Source organism: Gobio gobio, assembly GCF_949357685.1.
Source record: "Gobio gobio genome assembly, chromosome: 15".
NCBI classification, from domain to species: domain Eukaryota; kingdom Metazoa; phylum Chordata; class Actinopteri; order Cypriniformes; family Gobionidae; genus Gobio; species Gobio gobio.
Genome location: NC_137108.1, coordinates 7,349,953 through 7,372,193, shown reverse-complemented (window position 1 = coordinate 7,372,193; position 22,241 = coordinate 7,349,953). Strand labels below are relative to the sequence as shown.

At 37.8% G+C, this 22,241-nt stretch overlaps 2 protein-coding genes across 3 annotated transcripts in view; one reads left to right on the top strand and one right to left on the bottom strand.

Moving 5' to 3' along the window:
* Positions 1–44: 44 nt before the first annotated feature.
* On the top strand, positions 45–15,831 carry ppp1r8b (protein phosphatase 1, regulatory subunit 8b). 2 transcript variants are annotated; one of them, XM_079836168.1, is made up of 7 exons: positions 45–163; positions 451–511; positions 6,808–6,961; positions 7,055–7,272; positions 12,598–12,742; positions 14,140–14,204; positions 14,287–15,831. In XM_079836168.1, the coding sequence occupies exons 1-7, from the start codon at positions 114–116 to the stop codon at positions 14,638–14,640; spliced, it is 1,047 nt and encodes a 348-aa protein (XP_079692294.1). In that variant the 5' UTR covers positions 45–113; the 3' UTR covers positions 14,641–15,831. The 2 variants fall into 2 exon arrangements, with proteins under 2 accessions (XP_079692294.1, XP_079692293.1); XM_079836167.1 differs by having other exon boundaries at positions 48–163; positions 6,794–6,961.
* Positions 15,832–19,666: 3,835 nt separating this feature from the next.
* The window catches only part of cyp4t8 (cytochrome P450, family 4, subfamily T, polypeptide 8), a 41,858-nt gene continuing 39,283 nt past the window's right edge, over positions 19,667–22,241 (bottom strand). The window contains exon 12 of the mRNA XM_079836164.1: positions 19,667–20,447. Within this exon, the coding sequence (XP_079692290.1) occupies positions 20,270–20,447 (178 nt within the window). The 3' untranslated portion in view covers positions 19,667–20,269. The remainder of the gene's footprint in view (positions 20,448–22,241) is intronic.

Genomic DNA, 22,241 nt, shown 5'->3' with positions numbered 1-22,241 from the left:
CTACTGAAGGAACCGCGCGTTACGTGTTTAATATTAATGAGCCGGAAGACGGGCAGTTTGAGCAGCTTACCCAGGATGCTCGGCGTGTTGGTAGCAGTGAAGAATGTGTGACAATGGCAACAAATACTACAGAGAAGAATCCACATTTCGACTGTCCGTCATGGTAAAAAACAAAACAAAACACTTCAGTGCATAATGGGGTTTAGTGCATGAATAGGGCTTTATCTTATCCAGCATCAAAACATCAATCTTACGCCGAACTGTTAGCTCTTGCTCTTTAGCAGAGAACTCAAACGTGTTTTGCAAAGCGCTTTCTTTGTGTAGAAGAGTATATCATTTGAATGAATCAAACTAGGGAACATCTCAGAAGCCAAACGCTTTACTTGTGATGATAATCTGCACACTGTGTGATTTGTGGAGGGAGATGAGCTGATGAATTGTTCGTTCCAGGGCAGGGAAGCCTCCAGCAGGGCTGCATCTGGACGTGGTGAAAGGAGACAAACTTGTGGAGGTATTGCATTGAGTTTTAAGAGCATTGCTTAATCACTTAAGTGGACGTGTTAATAAGAATTTAACCATCACAGGTTTGGTAAATAAATCTGTTCCCCAGTCGTCCCAAACCAGTATGGGACACAAAAGTGAAAAGCATTTTTGAATAGTCTTTGCCATGCAGAGCTAAAAGTGACCACAACTCCAAAAAGCACAAACATAAGCTCTATCTATCTATCTATCTATCTATCTATCTATCTATCTATCTATCTATCTATCTATCTATCTATCTATCTATCTATCTATCTATCTATCTATACACATAGATATATAGATAGATAGTTTGGAAATAATATATACGTTTGGAAACATTACGATTTTTGAAAAAAAAACACTTAAGCTCACCAAGGCTGTATTTATTTGATAAAAAAAAATACAGTATAAACAGTAATATTGTGAAATATTACACTTTAAACCAGCTGCTTTCTTTTTTATATATAATTTAAAGCTGCAGTTCGTAACTTTTTTTGGTGAAAATTAATTTTGGATCATTTGAGCAAGTACATAACCAGCCAGTGTTCAAAACTATCTCTTTACCGTAGTCCAATTCACAACGGTAAGCTTGTAATAATTGTGTTATAATTTCAAGTGGTACTGGTGGATTTCTGCGGGAAATTTGAGCATATTATATATAATTAGTGCTGGGTTTACACACAAATTAAGTTTGTGTTTACATAATATATGTGTGTGTGTGTTCTGTGTATAATTATTATGTATATATAAATACACACACATGCATGTATATATTTAAGAATTTTTTATTATAATATGTATAGTATATACATGCTAATATTTCTTAAATATATACATGCATGTGTGTTATTTATATATACATAATTACACACAGTACACACATAAATTATGTAAACACACTTTTATTTTTTATGCGATTAATCACAATTAATTTTCCCACTGCACATATATATTTTATTAATATTAGGGATGCAACAATACAGTTAGTCCATGGTTCAATACATTCCTCGGTTTTTAACCACGGTTTTCGCTTCTGATGGCTTGTCACATCAGTTTTTTGCTATTCTATTTTTAAGCGACAGGAACAGCAAGAGGTTAAGGAGATAATTTTTTTTATTTTTATTGCAATACTCTTTATTTTACTTGAAATAATTGAAAAACCTTACTTAAACTTAACTTTACTTAAAAAAAAAACTCTTGTACACATTCCTGTATTGTATAATATAAAATAAATATAGGCCTATATAAAGATTTACACTGGCAGCTCAGAGCTGTACAGCAGCATTTAAGTATGACATTGAATGAATGAATGAAAAAATAAAAAACTACATTGATTCTTATTAAAGCTACTGTATTAGTTTTTCAGTCAAGAGCAGTGAGGGATTTTCTCTTTGTCTTTTGTTGTTGTATTAACATTAAAGGGATAGTTCACTCAAAAATGTAAATTCTGTCATTGAGAAATAAAAACAGGTTTGGACCAATATTAGAGTAAATAATGACATAATTTTAGAGGTGAACTGTCCCTTTAAGGACCGCGTGTTCACTATAGGCTGCACTGCTGCTGTCAATTTAAGACCTGCGTGTGTCTAATATACAGACACACGCCGACTTTACTTTCACTTTAGACATAACCGACTGTGTTTATGTTAACCTTGTGTGTATTTGACAGTATTAGCGCATTAAGACAGTAGTCAGGGCACTGGTCAGGGAGTCGTCCACATTCATGTAAGCTATGGAGCTAATCGAGGGACACACACTCACACACGCGCGCCAGTCTCGTGCAAGTTCTCTTTCGCTCTTGAACAAAAAAATAACAACACAGAGAATTTTGCCAAATGCCAAAATGTTTGTCAAGTATTCTCATATTAGGAGTCTTAAATTAGTTAAATAACGTCTTAAATGAACTTGTGAGGAAATGAGATGCATGTGACAGCGCATGAGATCCACCTCATGTTCGGCAGCGGCCGATCTTAAAGTGACAGGAGCACTGATGATGATGTCTGTCATTAATGATCATCAAAGAACAACAGAAACAGAGAAAAGTGTAGCTTTTAATGATGATTAATCTATATTTCATTTATTATTTATGCAGTTAAGAAAGGCGTTTGATAACTATTACATTTCTGTATATGTCTAACAGGGAAAGCCATGGGTAAATATAACATTTATTATAATGGGTTTATGTAAAGATTGTTTTAAGTTCACTTAAATTAAAAGTTGTTTTTTTAAGCCTAATAAATGTTGAAATTGGTAGCTTTCGGTTATACTGTAATGTAACGTCATTAATGTTTCATAGAGACATTAGTATCAGTGATACTGGCCTTCATTCATAAAAAAAACCTTCTATCATGGTTTTCCCAAAAAAATTAAGAACTGTTTTCAACATTGATAATAATCATACATGTTTCTTGATTCATTTATTCAGCTTTGATCACAGGAATAAATTACATTTTAAAAGTTATTTTAAACTGTAATATTATTTCACAATACTTTTTACTGTATTTTGATTAAATAAATGCAGCCTTGGTGAGCAGAAGAGACTTCTTTAAGAACCATCAAACTTTTGACTGGTACTGTTTGATGGTTGTATTGAATTATTTGGGTAAGCATGTGACAGGGATGCACCAGATACTGACCTGACCGCCTGCAGCTCAGTTGAGTTTATTTTTCCCATACTGATGCGTGCGTGACCGTGGCTGTCAGGTCCAAGGTGGTGCTACAGAAACACAAGACCCTGAGATTTAAGCTCTGAGAGAGGAGTCACTCTTCAGGTGTTATAACTCTAGGGCACATTGGGACATGTTCTGTGTACTTCTGTAGGGCTGGCTCGGGTGACAAAATACTGTGATGGTATATTATATCATGGACAATCGCAGTATAGTAGTTTAGCTTGTGCTTTATGTAAAGTGCCATTCAAAGTGGCATCTGAGAACATTTAAGGCAAGACACCACAGGTGAATAGGGTAACATTTTTAACCAATGGAAATCAGCGTACTTCCTCAATTGACCTATCGGTAAGCCCCTCCCCTCGAACGCAGATGAGCCAATAGCAGTTGAGTATCAGTCGCGCTGAGACCGGAACTCGGACATCTTTAGGTGTCAGAGCCATAGAGAAACAGTGGAAAATCCGAAGCTCTCATCGGTTTGATGGTGTTTATGCTACAAAAATGCTAAAATGTCGTGCCTGAGGTACTGTAACACTGACTCCAGGGATCCTGAGAGGATTTTCTGTTTGTCATACTCTCGTTAAGTTACGATTAAAGTCCCTGCGAACATACAAACCGAAATAACTAACTGTTCTCGCGTCATGTAACACTGTAGGTCAAAAACACGAAGGTTTACATTTCAGTGCATCTCCATATTAAACTTGTTATATGTAAATTAATTTAATTTTAGATATGTTTAAGGTCTACATTCTCTGTCCTACTAAAGAGGACTCTTATTTTGATGGGTATTATAGTCTATGGGTAGTGAAAGGAAGAGCTTGCACGCAGTTTATCGGAGTTGTTTTGCAGATACAAAGTTTGCCAGTTATTAACTGCACCCTCGAAAAGGCATAAGCTCTGTGTATATGTTTGTTTACTGTTAGTTGTATGAGTGTTTCTGTGTAATTTGCTGCGTGTGTTAATGCTAATGCAACGGAGAGAGAGAGTTTGTGAATGATACGTTAATGCACACTTCTTATGCTTTGTTTGTTCAGCTCTTACGATGATTTTTTTGGAGTGAAAAAGGACATAATAAACTTGATAAACCATCAGTAAAGTTTGGCCATCATTCGGACAGGATATACGCTACATTCTGTGTCCAAACACATCTTGGGATAAGGTTTTCACACTGACAGCTGTCATTGTAAGATATAGCAACTCCGTTTGTTTGTCCGAGTTAGCAACAGTAACTGGGGGGGCGGGGCTTACCGATAGGTCAATTGCTTAATCACAATACATGTTGTACTGAAACGTTATGTTTAAATATGAGGCATCATCTAATTGAAAATGCACTTATATGCATACATTTACAGCACAGAAATCTGAACATAAAGCCAGGTTGAAAATGTTAGTTTCATTTTGTTGACGTATTAAAGGGTTTTACAGAGGGGGTTTTGGATATTTCTCTTTATAATGCCATAAATAAGAAAATACTAGAGGGGAAAACGTTATAGTTTGATAGGAATAAAACAGATTTCTGTCTGATTTCAGTGCAGGGGAAAGTTTTCAGAAAACCGCCTTTAACCCTTAAACAGGCACGACTGGAAAATGATCAGCAAAAAAAAAATTTCATGTCACTTCTTATTTCATCTGGACTTAAGTAAAATGTAGTTGAATGTAGAATGTAGTTTTGATTTTATGAGTTTTAACTCCCAAAAGGATCATCCACAGTATTGACAATGAATGGTGTTTCAAGGTAAACTGGGCTCCCTGTACTGGTCATTGCACTATTGCGAAATCCGGGGTGACGAGTGAGTCGGTTGTGGGTGTTGGGAGGGCCAGTAGAAATCTTGTTTCAGGACCGGGGCCCTTAGGGAAGACCCTTATAGGCCCTCCAGGCCTCTGGGCCCACTGTACACAGTCCCCCTTCTCAATCTATGTAGTTTGAGTTAATTTTATTTGCAAATGTTAATATGCAGAGTTTCACACACTCATTTACACAGGATGCCGTCCAAACCCTGCAGGGGTGTAAAGGACGCTAAGCAAGTAAGCAACACACTCATTTTATGGTAGAACATGGGTGTCCAACCCTGCTCCTGGAGGGCTACCTTCCTGCAGAGTTGCAAGAAAATAATAAAATAAAACAATTCTCTGCAAGTAGTTAAAAATGCAAAGATGTAGTCAACAAAAAGTAATCATTAAACAAGATTTCTACTGGCCCTCCCAACACCCACAAGGCGACCCCTCACTCGTCACCCTGGAGTTCGCAGTAGTGCAATGACCAGTACAGGGAGCCCAGTTTACCTTGAAACACCATTCATTGTCAATACTGTGGATGATCCTTTTTTATTCCCTAGACAGGCGACATGAACTGGGATTTACATACTTTTCAAAATGCTGTAAATAACTTGTCTGGCTATCACCAGAACAAGCTCAATTTAAGATTAAACATTGGTCTGGGGATCTGCTCTGTATTTTCTACTGCACAAGAGGCGTGATAAACGAGCATACGTTAAATGACTCTATGCAATTGGATAGTCCTTCAACCAATCAGACCACAAGAGGCGTGATCAACGAGCAACGACCCGTCACTTCTCTATCCGTCATCGTGTTAAACCCGCCAATAGCGCGCCAGGTGGATAAGCCAGTCTGTGATTGGTTCCGGCAAAAGTGTAACAGAAGCAGTAGAAATTAATGTAAAGGTTTCCAGACTGAGTTGCAGGGAGAAATCAAATCGCCGGCAGATCAGGCTGGGTCTTGTAAATAACAGCATGAGCAACATAACTTAATTTTCTTTTTCAACATCTTAAGACAATGTTCACAATTAATATTAGCAGTTGTTTAGGTTTTTTTTTTCTTTTTTTTCTGAAAAGTTTTCTGAAGATAAATATATTTTTACTTATCACAAAATCTGAATGTCCTGCACCAATGGCGCCCATGTTGGCTTTAGGACAGGCTGACTAATTGATCACAGAAAACTTGAAACAAATCATGTGACCAGCATACTCAAGACAGACCAGGCTATGATAAAAGCATTTGCTGAAAACCGCTTTCTTATGCCCCAAACAAGAGTATGTAACTCGTGGTTCACGTTGCCTGTTTTAGGGTTAAAGATATGTATTATAATTTAAATCTACAGACACTAATACATAAAGTACAATACAATTAACACTTAAATGTGTATTTTGGATGTTTGTTTTCTTCTAGTCTGACAGATGACGACGTTATGGAAGCAAAATGGCTCAGTTTACCAGTGCTTGACAAAACAATGGTTTTCACTGCAGTGTCTTGCCTTAATTTCTGATATTCAAAATCGAATGTAGAGTTGCAGGATTTTGAGAAACAAAGAACAATATCAGATAACAAAGAGCAAAACAGATTCTGCACCACTTCTGTGTAAATCAAGTGTAAATAAATAAATGCAACAATACAAGTTTTTTTCATTAGGCTTATTTTCACTAAAGTATTTTTTTTTCTTTTCTTGGTACTTGGACACAACCCAAAAGAGATTACATTATTAAATGTTCAACTAATTTATATACTGTCATTCTGCCCACTTGAACCTGATCGTGTGTTGTCAAAGTAGTGTTGAGCGCACAAGTTTGAATGTAAACCGCCTACTGAAGCCGTCTCTCTGCAGAAACTGATCATTGATGAAAAGAAGTATTATTTGTTTGGGAGGAACCCAGACATCTGTGACTTCACCATCGACCATCAGTCGTGCTCCCGCGTGCACGCGGCCCTCGTCTACCACAGGCATTTGAAACGGGTGTTTCTCATCGACCTCAACAGCAGTAAGTGCATCCAGACCAATGAGAAACTTGTCATATCAATCAGATTAACATTATAACAGACTCTAAGCAAGTGTGAATGTTGATGTCCTGCAGCACATGGTACGTTCCTCGGACACATTCGCCTGGAGCCCCACAAGCCCCAGCAGGTTCCCATCGACTCAACCATGTCGTTTGGCGCATCCACTCGCGTCTACACCATTCGGGAGAAGCCTCAGAGTCAGCCGGGCTCTGGCGTCGGGGACAGTAAAACTGGTGATGACGAGGAGCTTAAGGGACTTCTGGGACTTCCAGAGGAAGAAACTGAACTGGAGGTACATACTAGTTTATTCCTATTAATTCTTTACTCTCATTCTGTATATGATAAAGTCATCAGAACTGAAATAACATGAGTATGGGAATTCTATTGTGAAAGACTATTCACTGTTCAAATTTTCAGTAGTCAGTATCGCTACTAATTTCTGTGCTAGTGTTAATTTTGTCAGCTTTTCTTTTTTTAATTTAGTCTTAGTCCTGTCAAATGTACTTTTTAGTCCTGTTTTTTAGTCAAGTTTTAGTTGACTTATGCCAAGTTCAAACTGCACGATTTTAGCCCCAATTTTGACTTGCTGACAGGTTTTGCGAAATTGCCAACAAATGCCCGAAATCATTAGCCTGGTCCTACCAGACTCTCGTACATTTCATTTGTGCAGCACTCCCACAAAAAAAATCCCGTCCCATCCCAATACCATGAACAAAGTGGGGAAAATTCCCGTCCCAATCCCAGAAGAATGACTTCGGTTCCCTCCCACTCCAGTGTTGTGTTTTTCACACATTAAATTACATGTAAATCCTCTATGCAAACACACAGGCACACACACACACACGCTGGCTTATGCGGTTTTCACGCCGCCTTTTTGGTTACTTCAGACTGCCCTAAAATGTCGGTGAGCACAACTGAGGTATCATTTTCCAACAGTAGTCTTTGCAGCATGGTTTTCATGTCTGACTCAATTTCGATGATGATTTTTGCGGCTACAAAGCATGGGGAAGCCTCCTTCTCTTATATTATTGGTGGTTTGCATTGGCCACCAACTGTTACGGGTGTGGAGCATGTCATTCACTTAATCAGCCACACCAAAGCAAACAGGAGAGCATAAGGAGACAGGGCAACTAGAAATTAGTTCAAAATTAAAACGTATAGTTAATTTATATAAACAGTATATTTGTATAGATGGTATCAGTGTCATTACGATTCCTGTTCCCGCTCACTCACGGTAAAAGAAATCCTGTCCCAATCATGTGATTAATAGCGGGATTCCCAAAAAAATGTCAGCCTCTAGTACATAGAGTCTGGCCACTCTCCATTGACAAGCGTTAACTTCCTTGAAGGCGGGTACTCTGTTGAAGTTTAAAACTTTTGGATCTGTCCAGAGTCACTCTGGATCTGCCATAACCAATTGCTAACGTTTGGTCGTGGCGTATGACAACAACTACTGACTTAGTATTGCTAGTGTTCGCCTTTGCCAACTCCTTCACCACTAACGGAGCGAGCTGGAAAATCAATCTTTTCCCGAACCCTGTGGGGAGGAGGGCCACAACATCATGGCCACCAACAAAACTCAGCAAAGATTGTTCTTGCTCTGGCTTTAACTTATGGATATTCGGCAGCGTTGCCACAACGGAATGAATGGCTTTGCTCACATCTTTCCCCACTGTCATTACTGAACTACAACTCAAACTAGCGCACGAAATCAACGTCATCGGTTTCAGCGTCATCAGTTTGTTCGCTGATTGGACCAGTTAAAATTTGGCCGGAGAAAATCAGCGAATATACTGCAAACCCAGATGACGTACTTAAAGGGTTAGTTCACCCAAAAATGAAAATTCTGTCATTAATTACTTACCCTCATGTCGTTCGACACCCGTAAGACCTCTGTTCATCTTCGGAACAGAAATGAAGATATTTTTGTTGAAATCTGATGGCTCTGAAAGGCCTCCATTGACACAATGCACGGTTCACTCTCAAGACCCTTAAAAGGTACTAAAGACGTCGTTACAAAGTCCATCTCACTACAGTGGTTCTAAAATAACCTTATGAATCGGCGACAATAGTTTTTGTGCGCAAAAAAACCCCTAAATAACCCCTCTTCATTTGTGTTCCGAAGATGAACGGAGGTCTTACGGGTGTCCAACGACATGAGGGTAAGTAATTAATGACATAATTTTTATTTTTGGGTGAACTAACCCTTTAAGGAAACTGAAAATTGAACCGAAGTAAATGGTAAATGGACTGCATTTATATAGCGCTTTCAAAAGACCCATGGTCATCCAAAGCGCTTTACATATTTCCTCACATTCACCCATTCATACACAGACGGCGGTGTCAGCCATGCAAGGCGCCATCCAGCTTGTCGGGAGCAGCTACATAGGAGGGCGGAGCCAGGCTATGAAATCATAGGCAAAGTGTCAATCACGCAATGTAAATTGTCAAAGATGCGATCTGAGAGAATCGCAGACGGCCTTGAGATATTTGGCATGCTAAATATCTGGACCATCGTCAGTGTGAACACAGCAGTGACTGAATGCTACCCCAGATAGTGTGAAAAGAGCAGTGATCCATGACTTTGAAAATCATGCAGTGAACTCTGCACAAGGCTGCGTTTACACTGGCACTAAAAATGTGTTGTGTGTTTTTTTTTACTCGCATCTGACAGATCAGAATTTGATGCACGTGTGTAAACCCACAAATCTGATACATACGATAACTGAACATCACACCTACGTCTAAACACAAATATCTGCTTCCCCCTTTGCCCAAGCCACCACAAGGCGAGGGCGACACGATTGCTCACAAAGATAACTTTTTATTGTTGAAGCAGATGTGCCTGTATGTGCTCGCAGCTTTTTTTAATGAGGTGGGAACTTTATAAAGGAAAGCAATTGCACGCACACAGAAACAATAAGCTGGTTTTCAGCCTCTGCCCCATGAGTTTTATAAATAAAACAGCTTCACTACTGAAAGCTATATTCATCTCAGCAACGAGGTGATTACTTTGCTGTAATTAAACCAACAAGCTTCACTATTAGGGCTGCTCGCGCTCTCGGTCTCTATCAGATTACAAAGATTAAGTAAAACTTTTCTTTTTAAGAAAATAGCTCTGATTGGGGGACTTAAAGGGTTAGTTCACCCAAAAAGGAAAATTGTGTCCTTAATTACTCGCCCTCATGTCGTTCCAAACCTGTATCTTCAGAACAACAAATTAAGATATTTTTGATGAACACCAAGAGCTCTCTGACCCCTCCATAGACAGCAATTTAATTAACACGTTCAAGGTCCAGAAAGGCAGTAAAGACATGGGCTGCGGCTGGATGTAACTGATTGGTGAGAGTAGCCGCGTGCAGGCGAGGAGGAGCTGCAAACAGGGATGTGAAGTCGGACACTTCTGCTTCCTGTAGTGACGCTCGCACTGTTTGCACACTTTATCACAGCTGAAGTGAAATAAATGCAATATTTGTCAAATACACAGATGTTTCTGAGACATTTTCATTTATGCACTGCTTAATACAGTGTCTGTTTGTACAAGAATAAAGTTCAACATATAAGCCTACAATATCAATGAAGTGGGATCTACATTTACATAATCAGTTTTATTTTGATAAACATGACACAATATAACATTGCGACTACATGAAAAGAGCTTTTACTGTAAAACATTTTTTTTATTTGTGAGCATTAGTGGAACAGAAGGGTTTAGAATAAACACAAAACGCACGTGATCTGGCCAATCGTAGAGCAGCTGTGTCGTCATCAGAGGTGCAGTCGCTCTGGAGAAGCTGCGAAAAATGCACCAGCCGGCTGCTCTCGTGGCACTTTGCTGACATACGTCACAGTCACGTGCCTCAGGTCGGACAACATTTCTAACCGGCATGCACTGCTTCAAGTCAGCCGCCAATCGGTCTGTGCATCGCTGCATCAGGTCGAACAAGCCTTTTGTTAAAATAGTCCATGTGACTCCAGTGGGTCAACCTTAATTTAATGAAGTGACGAGAATACTTTTTGAGTGCAAAAACAAACAAAAATAAGGACTTTATTGAACAATGTGTCGGTCGGTCTTTATTCTTCACTGTGTCGGTCTCCTATGCTGTTGATGCAGTGTGAACAGTGCAGCACTTCCAGAACGCCGGCTTACCATTGGCCGACACGGTTCACTTGAGCACCACGACGCATGCGCACGAGTCGTTCTGCCGTAGAGCTCGCAAGTGTAAGAGACTGACACAGGCTAGAAGAAATTGTTGAATAAAGTTATTTTTGTTAGTTTGTTTTGTCACAAAAAGTATTCTTGTCGCTTCATGACATTAAGGTTGATCCACTGGAGTCACATGGACTATTTTAATGATGTCTTTACTGCCTTTCTGTACCTTGAAAGTGGTCATTGTGTTGCTGTCTGTGGAGGGTCAGAGCTCTCAGATTTAATAAAAAAAAATCTTCATTTGTGTCCTGAAGATGAACAAAGATCTTACGGGTTTGGAACGACATGAGGAATGTGAGGAATTAATGACAGAAATTACATTGGGTGAACTATCCCTTTAAACTCTTGAAATCTGGCCACCGTAAGCATGAAAGCTCGTAGGGGCTTGTTAAAAATGGTCTAATATTTTGTTTTTGTTTTTCCTGGCAAAAAAGATTTGTGTAATTTTTATTGTTTAACCACATTTTAGTCTTGTCTTTTTTTTTGTCAACGATATTGCATGTTGATAGTTCACCGTGAATGCACAGTCTAATGCAAGTGAACGGGGCTCATTGTAGTCCTTTTTTTGATGGTCCAAAATCCATGTTTAGGCATCCCCATGACCCCAGCTGACAAGCAAAACGATCAGTCATTTTCAGAAAAATCTATATGCTTTTAACTACATATGTTCACTTCGTCCACCTCTGTGATGCATACCAACAAAGACCATTGAGTTCACGACCTCTTGCGTGACATATGCGTGTTGGCAATGTCACGTGGCACAGGTGGCAAGAAGACCACATGCGAGCGCCCTTCACACTGTCAAAAACAACTATGTTTAGAAGAAAGCGACATGCAGCCTTCAAATAATTTTCATCATGATTGTCTTTGTTTGCATTTACACTCCAAAATGTGATCTTTTTTGACTCATTTTTTTGTCCTTTGCTATGGTTATCTTTATGTCAGTTAGGGCTACTTGATTGTGGTTATAATCACAATTATTTTGGTAATATTGTAACCGTATTGTAATAGATTATTTCGCAATAGCAATTTTATATAGTCAAGTATCTAGATCAGGGGTTTCCAAAGTCGGTCCTGGAGGGCCACAGTCCCGCAGAGTTTAGCTCCAACTTGCCTCAACACACCTACCTGGAAGTTTCTAGTATGCCTAGTAAGGCCTTGATTAGCTGGTTCAGGTGTGTTTAATTGGGGTTGGAGCTAAACTCTGCAGGACAGTGGCCCTCCAGGAGCAGGATTGGAAACCCCTGATCTAGATGATTTCCAAAGTTGCTTTGATATCAATATTTAATGTACTAGTGAAATGTCACAATTATTTAGCGGTTTTCACACTTTTGACTAAACTTGGATATTTTGCAATGAATAGACGATGCAATGAATGTTTTTAATGAATACATTTTTTTTTGCCAGAACCTTACGGAGTTCAACACCGCTCATAACAAGCGCATCTCCACCCTGACCATAGAAGAGGGCAACCTGGATATTCAGAGGCCCAAGAGGAAGAGGAAGAGCTCCAGAGTGACCTTCAATGAAGAGGACGAGGTCATTAACCCAGGTAGAGTGAGCAGCCATAAAGAACCTGAACCATAATCAACCACTCAACCCGTGTTGCATTATTAGACCGTTTTCTAAGGCTATACTATAGCATATAGAGGTGCCATGCGTGCACGGCAAAAAAAAATAGTTTTGCCGTTTCTAGTCTAAATATATAAAATAAAAATTCTTTAATCAAGATGTATTTACTAGATAAATAAAATAGGATAAGATATTTTTTCTTGTTGTCTGGAAGATAAAATCAAAATGAAGTGAGTTTTTGCTTAAAACAAGCTAAACGATCTGCCAATGGGGTAAGAAAAATAATCCTGTTTCTGTATCAAAACTGCCCCCAAGTGTGTCCACAACATCAAATCTGGCCCCCTTTTTAAAAAGTTTGCATGATTTGATGTCCACATGTTCCTGTTCAAGAAATCACAGTGGCTGTAGCATTTAAAGTCAAAGTTTATTTATAAAGCACTTTTTAAAAACCGCAGGTGTTTATCAAAGTGCTGTACATGCATAGACTGAAATTTATATGAATATTTGAATTAAATCAAGCATTTGTAATACGTAATGTACATATGTTCTATAAAACCATATGATTACTTGCTTTTGATACTTTATTTGAACCAAATATTATTGCCTCATTGTTATTATATATGTAGTTTGTCATTTTAAAGGCATAGGTCTTGCTTTATATTACCACAAAAAAATCAGATTACATGATTATCGTCAAAATAATCATCAGTGACAGCCCTACTTTGCATAAATTAAGGGTTTTCATAGATTGCGAACTGCTCTGAAACTGAAACTTCTACTTTGGATTCATGTGCAGCGCTCCTTTTTATTTAATTCAATCATTGGCTGTTCATCCATGTTGCGACTTTCATTCTGTCCCCAAATGTAAGACCTCTTAAAATCAAAGTGTCTTTTTTTTTTTTGATGGAGATGTAGATCATTTGTCTGGCTATCACCAGAACAAGCTCAATTTAAGATTGAACATTGGTCTGGGGATCTGCTCTGTATTTTCTACTGCACAAGAGGCGTGATAAACGAGATTAAATTAAATGACTCTATGCAATTGGATAGTCCTTCAACCAATCAGACCACAAGAGGCGTGATCAACGGGCTCTAACCTTCATCATGTTAAACCCACCAATAGCACGCCAGGTGAATAAGCCAGTCTGTGATTGGTTCCCGTAAAAGTGTAACAGAAGCAGTAGAAATGAATGCACAGGTTTCCAGACTGAGTTGCAGGGCGAAATCAAATCGCCGGCAGATCAGGCTGGGTTTACCCAGTCTAGAAGATCATCACAAAAATGACTAAATATTGGTTTGTTCATCATACAAAGCTGTTGTTTGACTTTGACGCTTTCATACTACCTTTTTAACAGAGTTTGTGTTGTTAACTTTTAGAGGACATCGACCCCTCTGTCGGGCGTTTCAGAAACATGGTCTCAACAGCTGTCGTTCCTATTAAGGTAACCACCTCTTCATATTTCCAGCCGTTCAGCCATGAGCTAAAAGGAAGTGTGATTTACATGTCTGTGTTTCACTCAACAGAGGAAGAAAATGGGCGGTAGTAATGCGCTGGGAATCGAGGAAACCGTAACGCGACACATGCACGCGTTCCCCTTGCAAGGTGGACTCTACAGAGACCTTCCGCCTGCCAGTCATGAAGCTCAATCAGCAGGAGCTCCCGGCGGAGCCACAATCCTGGGAGGACTTCCGTTACCCCTGCCGAACCCTGCCCCGGACGTGGACCAGGCCCACGAGGCGCCGCCACCCCCGCTCAAGCTCAATCCCACACCTTTAACCGGCCAGTACGTCTCCGAGCTCCTCAATGAGCCCCGCAAGAAGAAATACGCTAAAGAGGCATGGCCTGGCAAGAAGCCCACCCCGTCTCTGCTTATTTAGCTGCGTATTCATATTAATAATAATATAGGATGTGGCTGATTCTTCTATCCTCATGAACTTTATCTTGAAGAAGCTGGCACATAGGTTTTGACTTCTACTACAAGAATCTGCTTTAATGCAAGAAATGTACATTTTAAAGGAACGACTCTCCCAAAAATGAACATGTGTCATTTCAGACTGGTATTATTTTCTGAATTTGATGACAAAAGGCAGAATGTCCTCATTTGCCCAATGCGTTTTGTTCTGTTCCTCACAACAGATAAATCCTCCATCTTTGTTTTATGTAAAAGAGCTGCTTGGATGTTGCGATTTTGTGTTGCACAGAAAAAAACATCAGGGTTTGCCGAGTAAATTCATTTTTGGTAGAACTGTTCCTTTAAAAAGCCAGTAATGAAAAGGAATCAAATGTACATCACTTGACCCAAATAGCAAAATGAGTCATATTTAGCCTGAGATTTACGAGGGTTTATCTTTTTTATAGTGTACTCTCTTTTTTTTATATTACTATTTATGTAAAATGTTTACAAGGACAGGCTTTTTATGTACACATTTTGAAACCATTAGCTGTTTGGCCGATACACTTCCATTAGCTTCATTAATGCAGATGAGATGGATCTTCCACAAACCTGTACTAGGCTTCAAAACTGGTGAAATTCCACATTACTGTAACACTTAACCTTTGTGAAGAGTTTTGACCTTCCTCAGCAGTTTGCCGCTGTATTATTCCCCTTCATACACAAGCAGAGTGAAGTGTTTCCGATGAACTGTCAGCTGACGGTAATGTGGTTCATCAGGTGTCTTCACTGTCAAAGAAAGAAAAAAAAACATGTTTTATACTCTTTGTTCTGTTTTAGTACATTTGTTTGTACATATCACACAATAAAACCCAGTGTATTTTTTATATATTTAACATTTGTAATTCCCAATTTCAGACTTTTTGTGTGTGGTGGTGGGTGTATTTTTGCTAAGAGAGATGCATGCTGGGAAGAATGCTACAAGAATTCCTAGCGGTCCATCTTCATGCTGAAGAACAAAAACAAACAAGCGTTGCATTTAAAGCGTAACTGTAATTCTAAAATGGAGTGAAACAATTCGGGAAGCATTTTCACTTCATTTTCTCCTGTCTTCAGGATTGAGGGTTATGGTTTTCCACCAGGAATTTGAAAATTAAAGATTAAAAGAAGCTACACTGACTTGTCTTCAGCATTATATATCATCTCAGATCGGAAAGCTTTGTATAATATATATATATATATATATATATATATATATATATATATGGGCGTTTCTTCAACTAGGGGCACTTTTAGCCATGTGAAGTAGAATAAAAAAAACTTGTTCAAAGTTCACGTAACAGTCTCATAAGTTTAAATAATTTGTCTAGTGTTAAACTCTGTAAGAGGACAAACTTAGATTACAAGAGAAATTATTTTAAATTTTTTCCAACCTGCAATGAACAAATGTCATTTCCACCACATCTCAATATACAGCTGTTATTTAAAAAAAAAAAATAGACAATTTTTGAGTGGCAAGTTATTCTAAGATCATTTTTGTAACTCATTTGACCAGTTTGTCCACAATGTACAATAATTATAAATTTGTCAATGAGAAATGAACTGCCTTAAGGACCAAATGCTGAACTGTACACCGGTCACACTCAAAATTTAATATTGGTTTGGGTAAGCGCTTATTAGAAAATAAATAACTTACATTTTTTATATTAAGTAGAGCACGATCTCATACATTTTGGATACATGTGTGGTGGTGGAAATGGCAATTAATTAATGTGAATGTAGAGAAACAATAGATAAATATAAAAAGTATTGTAATATACAAATTATTTCACAAATATACTCTGGCAATCCATATCAATTGTACTTTGCAATCATAAATGTCATTTCCACCACCCTGCCCTCTGGTGGAAATGACATTTGTGTGTTTTTTGTGGAAAAAATGGAAGATAGCTTCACTGATTAACTTTGAATGTATACTTAGCATTTCATGTATGCAAAATACTCTTATTTAACGTAATTTTTTTAGCTTTTTAAAAACACCTTTGAAGGTACAGCATGTTTGGAAATGACGTAGAAGAAATATATTAACTGTTCAAGCAAAATTTAGCTTGATTTTTCTTTATTTGTTGATGAAAATTTGAATTCCCTCCATGTCCAGCATGTGCTCTGATGTCACTGAATATTTCCATAGAAACCACCTAAACAATCTTTCACACAAACCTTTTAAAGGGACATTACTGTGAAATTACACCAATAGTACTGTGCGACAGCTATATTTTGTATAAAAAGTAATATTGATAGTGGTCTCCTTAAATATTATAATGTATCTTAATTATTTTACTAGTGCTTAATTCAGGCGCATTAATAGTTACCCCGATAAGTTCTATAAACTGTATTTTCATTGTTGAAGTTAAAAAGTCTGGGTGCGCGACAAGGAGAAAACATTGATTTTGACACCTATCAAGAGGTTGAAAAGTATTTAAAAAATCATAATAGAAAGGTATTTAAAAAAATGTAAGGTGGTTTTGTTGTTAGCTTGACAAAGAGAGAGGAATTTGTCCAAAATGATATGTATTTTTACAAATATGACCAAAGAAATCTATACAAAGAATAGAAAGAAAAGAAATCTATAACCCCAAATCAGAAAAAGTATGGAAAACGCAAGTGATTTCTAAATTTACTTTGACTTGTATTTCATTGCAGACAATATGAACACAAAATATTTCATGTTTTGTCTGGTCAACTTCATGTCATTTGTAAATATGCATCCTTTCCTGTCATTCAGACCTGCAACACATTTCAAAAAAAGTTGGGACAGTAAAGCATTTACTACTTTGTAATGTTGCCATTCCTTTTCACAACACTTAAAAGACGTTTAGGGACTGAAGACACCAAGTGATGAAGTGTTTCAGGTGTAATTTTGTCCCATTCTTCCTGCAAACAAGTCTTAAGGTGGGCAACAGTACGGGGTCTTCGTTGTCGCATTTTGCGCTTCAAAATGCGCCACACATTCTCTATTGCAGACAGGTCGGGACTGAGGCAGGCCAGTCAAGTACCCGTACCCTCTTCCTCCGCAGCCAGGACTTTGTAATGTGTGCAGAATGTGGTTTTGCATTGTCTTGTTGAAATATGCATGGACGTCCCTGGAAAAGATGTCTTCTTGAAGGCAGCATATTATGCTCCAAAATCTCTACTTTTCAGCATTAATGGTGCCTTCACAGAAGTGCAAGTTACCTTTGCCAAGGGCACTGACACAACCCCATACCATGACAGACCCTGGCTTTTGGACTTGTTGCTGGTAACAGTCTGGATGATCCTTTTCTTCTTTGGTCCAGAGCACACAGCGTCCATTCCTCCCAAGAAATACCTGAAATACTGATTCATCTGACCACAGTACACGTTTCCACTGTGTGATGGTCCATCCCAGATGCCTCCGAGCCCAGAGAAGTCGACGGCGCTTCTGGACACTGTTAACATAGGCTTCCTTTTGGCACAGTACAGTTTTAACTGGCATTTGTGGATGTAACTACATATTGTGGTACTTGACAAAGGTTTGCCAAAGTAGTCCTGAGCCCATGTGGTGATATCGCTTATAGATGAATGACGATTCTTGATGCAGTGCCGCCTGAGGGATCGGAGATCACGGTTGTTCAGCTTAGGCTTGCGCCCTTGTCCTTTACGCACTGAAATTCCTCCAGATTCCTTGAATCTTTTAATTATGTTATGCACTGTTGAATGTGAAATATCCAAATCTCTTCCTATCTTTCTTTGAGGAACATTGTTTTTAAACATTTCAATAATTTTCTCACGTATTTGTTGGCAAACTGGCGATCCTCGGCCCATCTTTGCTCCTAAAGGATTAGACCTTTCTTAGATGCTGCTTTTGTACAAAATCATAATTACAATCACCTGTTGACATCACCTGTTTCAAATCACATCATTATTTAACCATTTTACCTCATTACTAGCCCTAAATTGCTCCTGTCCCAACTTTTTTTTGAAATGTGTTGCAGGTCTGAATGACAGGAAAGGATGCATATTTACAAATGACATGAAGTTGACCAGACAAAACATGAAATATTTTGTGTTCATATTGTCTGCAATGAAATACAAGTCAAAGTAAAGTTAGAAATCACTTCTTTTTTTTATTTATTTGCGTTTTCCATACTGTCCCAACTTTTTCTGATTTGGGAGTCTGGATTCCTTCGGTTGCACTACTTACAGGAAATGATTTGTATTTGTGATGCATCGCTGCAGATTAATGCTGCTCACTTCTGCTTCTAACTTCTGCTCTGCATTTATGAGACGTCAATCATTATTAGAAAGCCACATCTTTCTTATACGTGTCAATTTAAAGTACTACATGTGGTTTCGGTGGAACATATCGTGCAGAATTATTAGCCACATTGATTTTCTGTTCATATTTTTTTTTACGAACAACCTTCAGGTGTGCAGAATTATTAGGCACGTTTTCTTTTACAGATACAATGAGCCAAAGAAAAGATTTAACTCAGACTGAAAAGTCAAACATTATTAAATGCCCATAAGAAGGATACAATACTAATGCAATACTAGAAATTGCAGTGAAGGCATGACCATTGGGTCAGACAAAAAAAGGTGGGGAAGAAAAGACACGTTTACTGCAAAAGAATAAGAAATGTGGCCACCATTTTCTAGAACCGCAAACTACCTGGAATCTCCTGCAATGTGTCAGGATCTCAGAGATTAGGTCAGGTAAAGAATCCCAATGACCCCCACTTAATAAGAATCACAAGCTGAAGTGTTGTAAAACACAGCTTTTTATAGGCTTTATAGACAGATAGGTTGAGAGTGACTCTTGAAGGACCAGCACCACATCCTCTTGTGCCACTGTTTGAAGAATTCATCTTCCAGAATCTGCCAGTAATTTTGGGAGTTCATTTATAGTCCATCTCTGCAAAACGGACTTCAGGATAGGAGAGAGCAATAATTTGGGGGGGTTTATGCTTCTAAGAATCACCACAATTACAAATGATGTAAAACTGAATTTTTATTTAAAACGTGTAGTGCTGATGAGAGGAAAACTTCACAATAACCACTAAAATAGTTTACATGCAGCGTACATCAAAAAGGCAATGCCCTTTTCACACAAACACACACACACCCCAAAAAACTAAAACAAGCTAATTAAAAAACATAGTTACAAATCACAAGAGGTTATTGGCATTTATTGCATATTAGAGAGCTCTAATTTCAGAATGAGTGTAGTAATGTAGCTGAGGCCAAATCAAGGCTATCAAATGAATTCATATCACTTGGAAATATTTCCTTATATTTTTTTTTAAATGCCAATTATAACAGACCTCAGGAGGCTCCATTCACACCGTCAGTGAATATTCAACGAGAGCTGGTGACACGAGAGACAGCGACCAACCAGAACACAGCAACTGACGACATTTAGAGACAACACTGCTGACGGTGTGAATGGGGCAGTTTTACCACTTTAGTGTGTGAAATTTCACAATCTTATTCACTAATCATCCAGTTTCCAAATGTGCTGAATAAGGTTGTGTGCAGTAAATATTTATATTAAGTCATTGTCATTCTTCTCCTAGCACGTCAAACAGGCTATCTTTTCATGAATCATTTTCTACTGATTTGATCTTGATGTGAATTCCATTGATTGATCGGAGCACTACTTGAGGGATCATCTTCGGGGTGTGCTTGGGGTCTTTAATGAGGCGATATTTCTTCAGTGTCAGCGCCACGGCTACTTTCATCTCATTCATGGCAAAGTTCTGTCCGATGCAGTTTCTGTAATCAGACATACATCAGAAGCTTTATTAGCTGTTTATCTATACCATTTCTGTCTTGTAATAAACACCATATCTGAAGCATTGAAAAGTAAAAATACATTTGTTTACATATCAGACAACAATGGATTGTAACACAATGTACTGGGCGGTTTTCAAGTAGTTTGTTTGTTCACAGTCACATGATATATAACTGCAGGGACATCCAAGAGCAACCTGAGATTAGTTGTCTAAAAATTAGGTGTCTAAAATACTTATTTAAGAAATCAAATTCCACCCTTGACGAAACATTTTGTCAGTGCTAAAAATGCCAATGTAGGCATATTCTTGTAAAAAAAGAAGCCTACACGGTAACACTTTACTTGAAGGGGTGTGCATAAGACTGACACGACACCTTCATAATCATGACATGACACATGTCATGAATATGAAGGAGTTTGTATTGCATGTTTATGACAACTGTCATTGAGTGTCATTCGCTCAATTGTGTCGTTTTTAATGCAAAGATGACATTATTTGAGATGTCTTAGTTATGACAACTTGACATAAACCAATACATCATAACCTGTCAGTGTCTTTGTTATGACAACTTCACATAAACCAATACATCATAACCTATCATAAATCTTTTTTCAGTGGTACAAGTTGAATTTGTCATTTAAAATGTCATTAAGTGTTAATACTCAGTCCAATTATTTTATAACAGCGTCTTAAATATTTTTCAGTTCATAATGTTTTTTTTTTAAAAGTTTCCTAAACAGTTAATTACAGCATCCCACAAATGTATATTTTCTTGAAATGCTTTTTTACGTCATGGATAAGTCTAGCTAAGACACCATCATAATGGCGTACACCTAACCACTGGTGCCACTCATCATTTTGAGGGGAGTTTTCACTGTTATAAAATAATTAAATTAAATTAAAATAAAATAAGAGTATTGACACTTAATGACATTTTAATGACAAATTCAACTTCTACCACTATAGTTTAGGTCAAAGAAAACATTCATGACACTGTTATAATATTAACACTTAATTTGGATAATATTTTAATACTTAAGTTTGATAATTCATCTGCTATGTCATGTTTATGACAGGTTATGATGTATTGGTTTATGTCAAGTTGTCATAACAAAGACATCTCAAATAATGTCATCTTTGCATTAAAAACGGCATAATTGAGCGAATGACACTCAATGACAGTTGTCATGAACATGCATAAAAACTCCTTCATATTCACACCCCTTCAAGTAAAGTGTTACCGTAAAGGCTTTAACATACTTTTAAAAAACATTCAGACACAAAATTCAAGTTCCTCTTTTGGTGTTAAAAAAAGACGAGCAGAGAAGATTTAGCGATGAAAAGACGAGGACACTGTTATTTTTGTGGCTAACTTTACCAGTTATCACGTTTACCAGCAACGCAAGTTAATGTAATCAGACTTTTGTAACTAGTAAAATAACACATTACTTTTACATTTAAAGCAAGATATCTGAGTTACAGAGCTGCCAACTTTTTCGAAAAATCTTGGAGTGAGATTTGGTGGGGCCAACCCAAAAAAATAAAAAAATTTATATATATATATATATATATATATATATATATATATATATATATATATATATATATATATATATATATATATATATATATATATATATATATATATACACTCACCAAAAGGATTATTAGGAACACTTGTTGAATTTCTCATTAATGCAATTATCAATCAACCAATCACATGGCAGTTGCTTCAATGCATTTAGGGGTGTGGTCCTGGTCAAGACAATCTCCT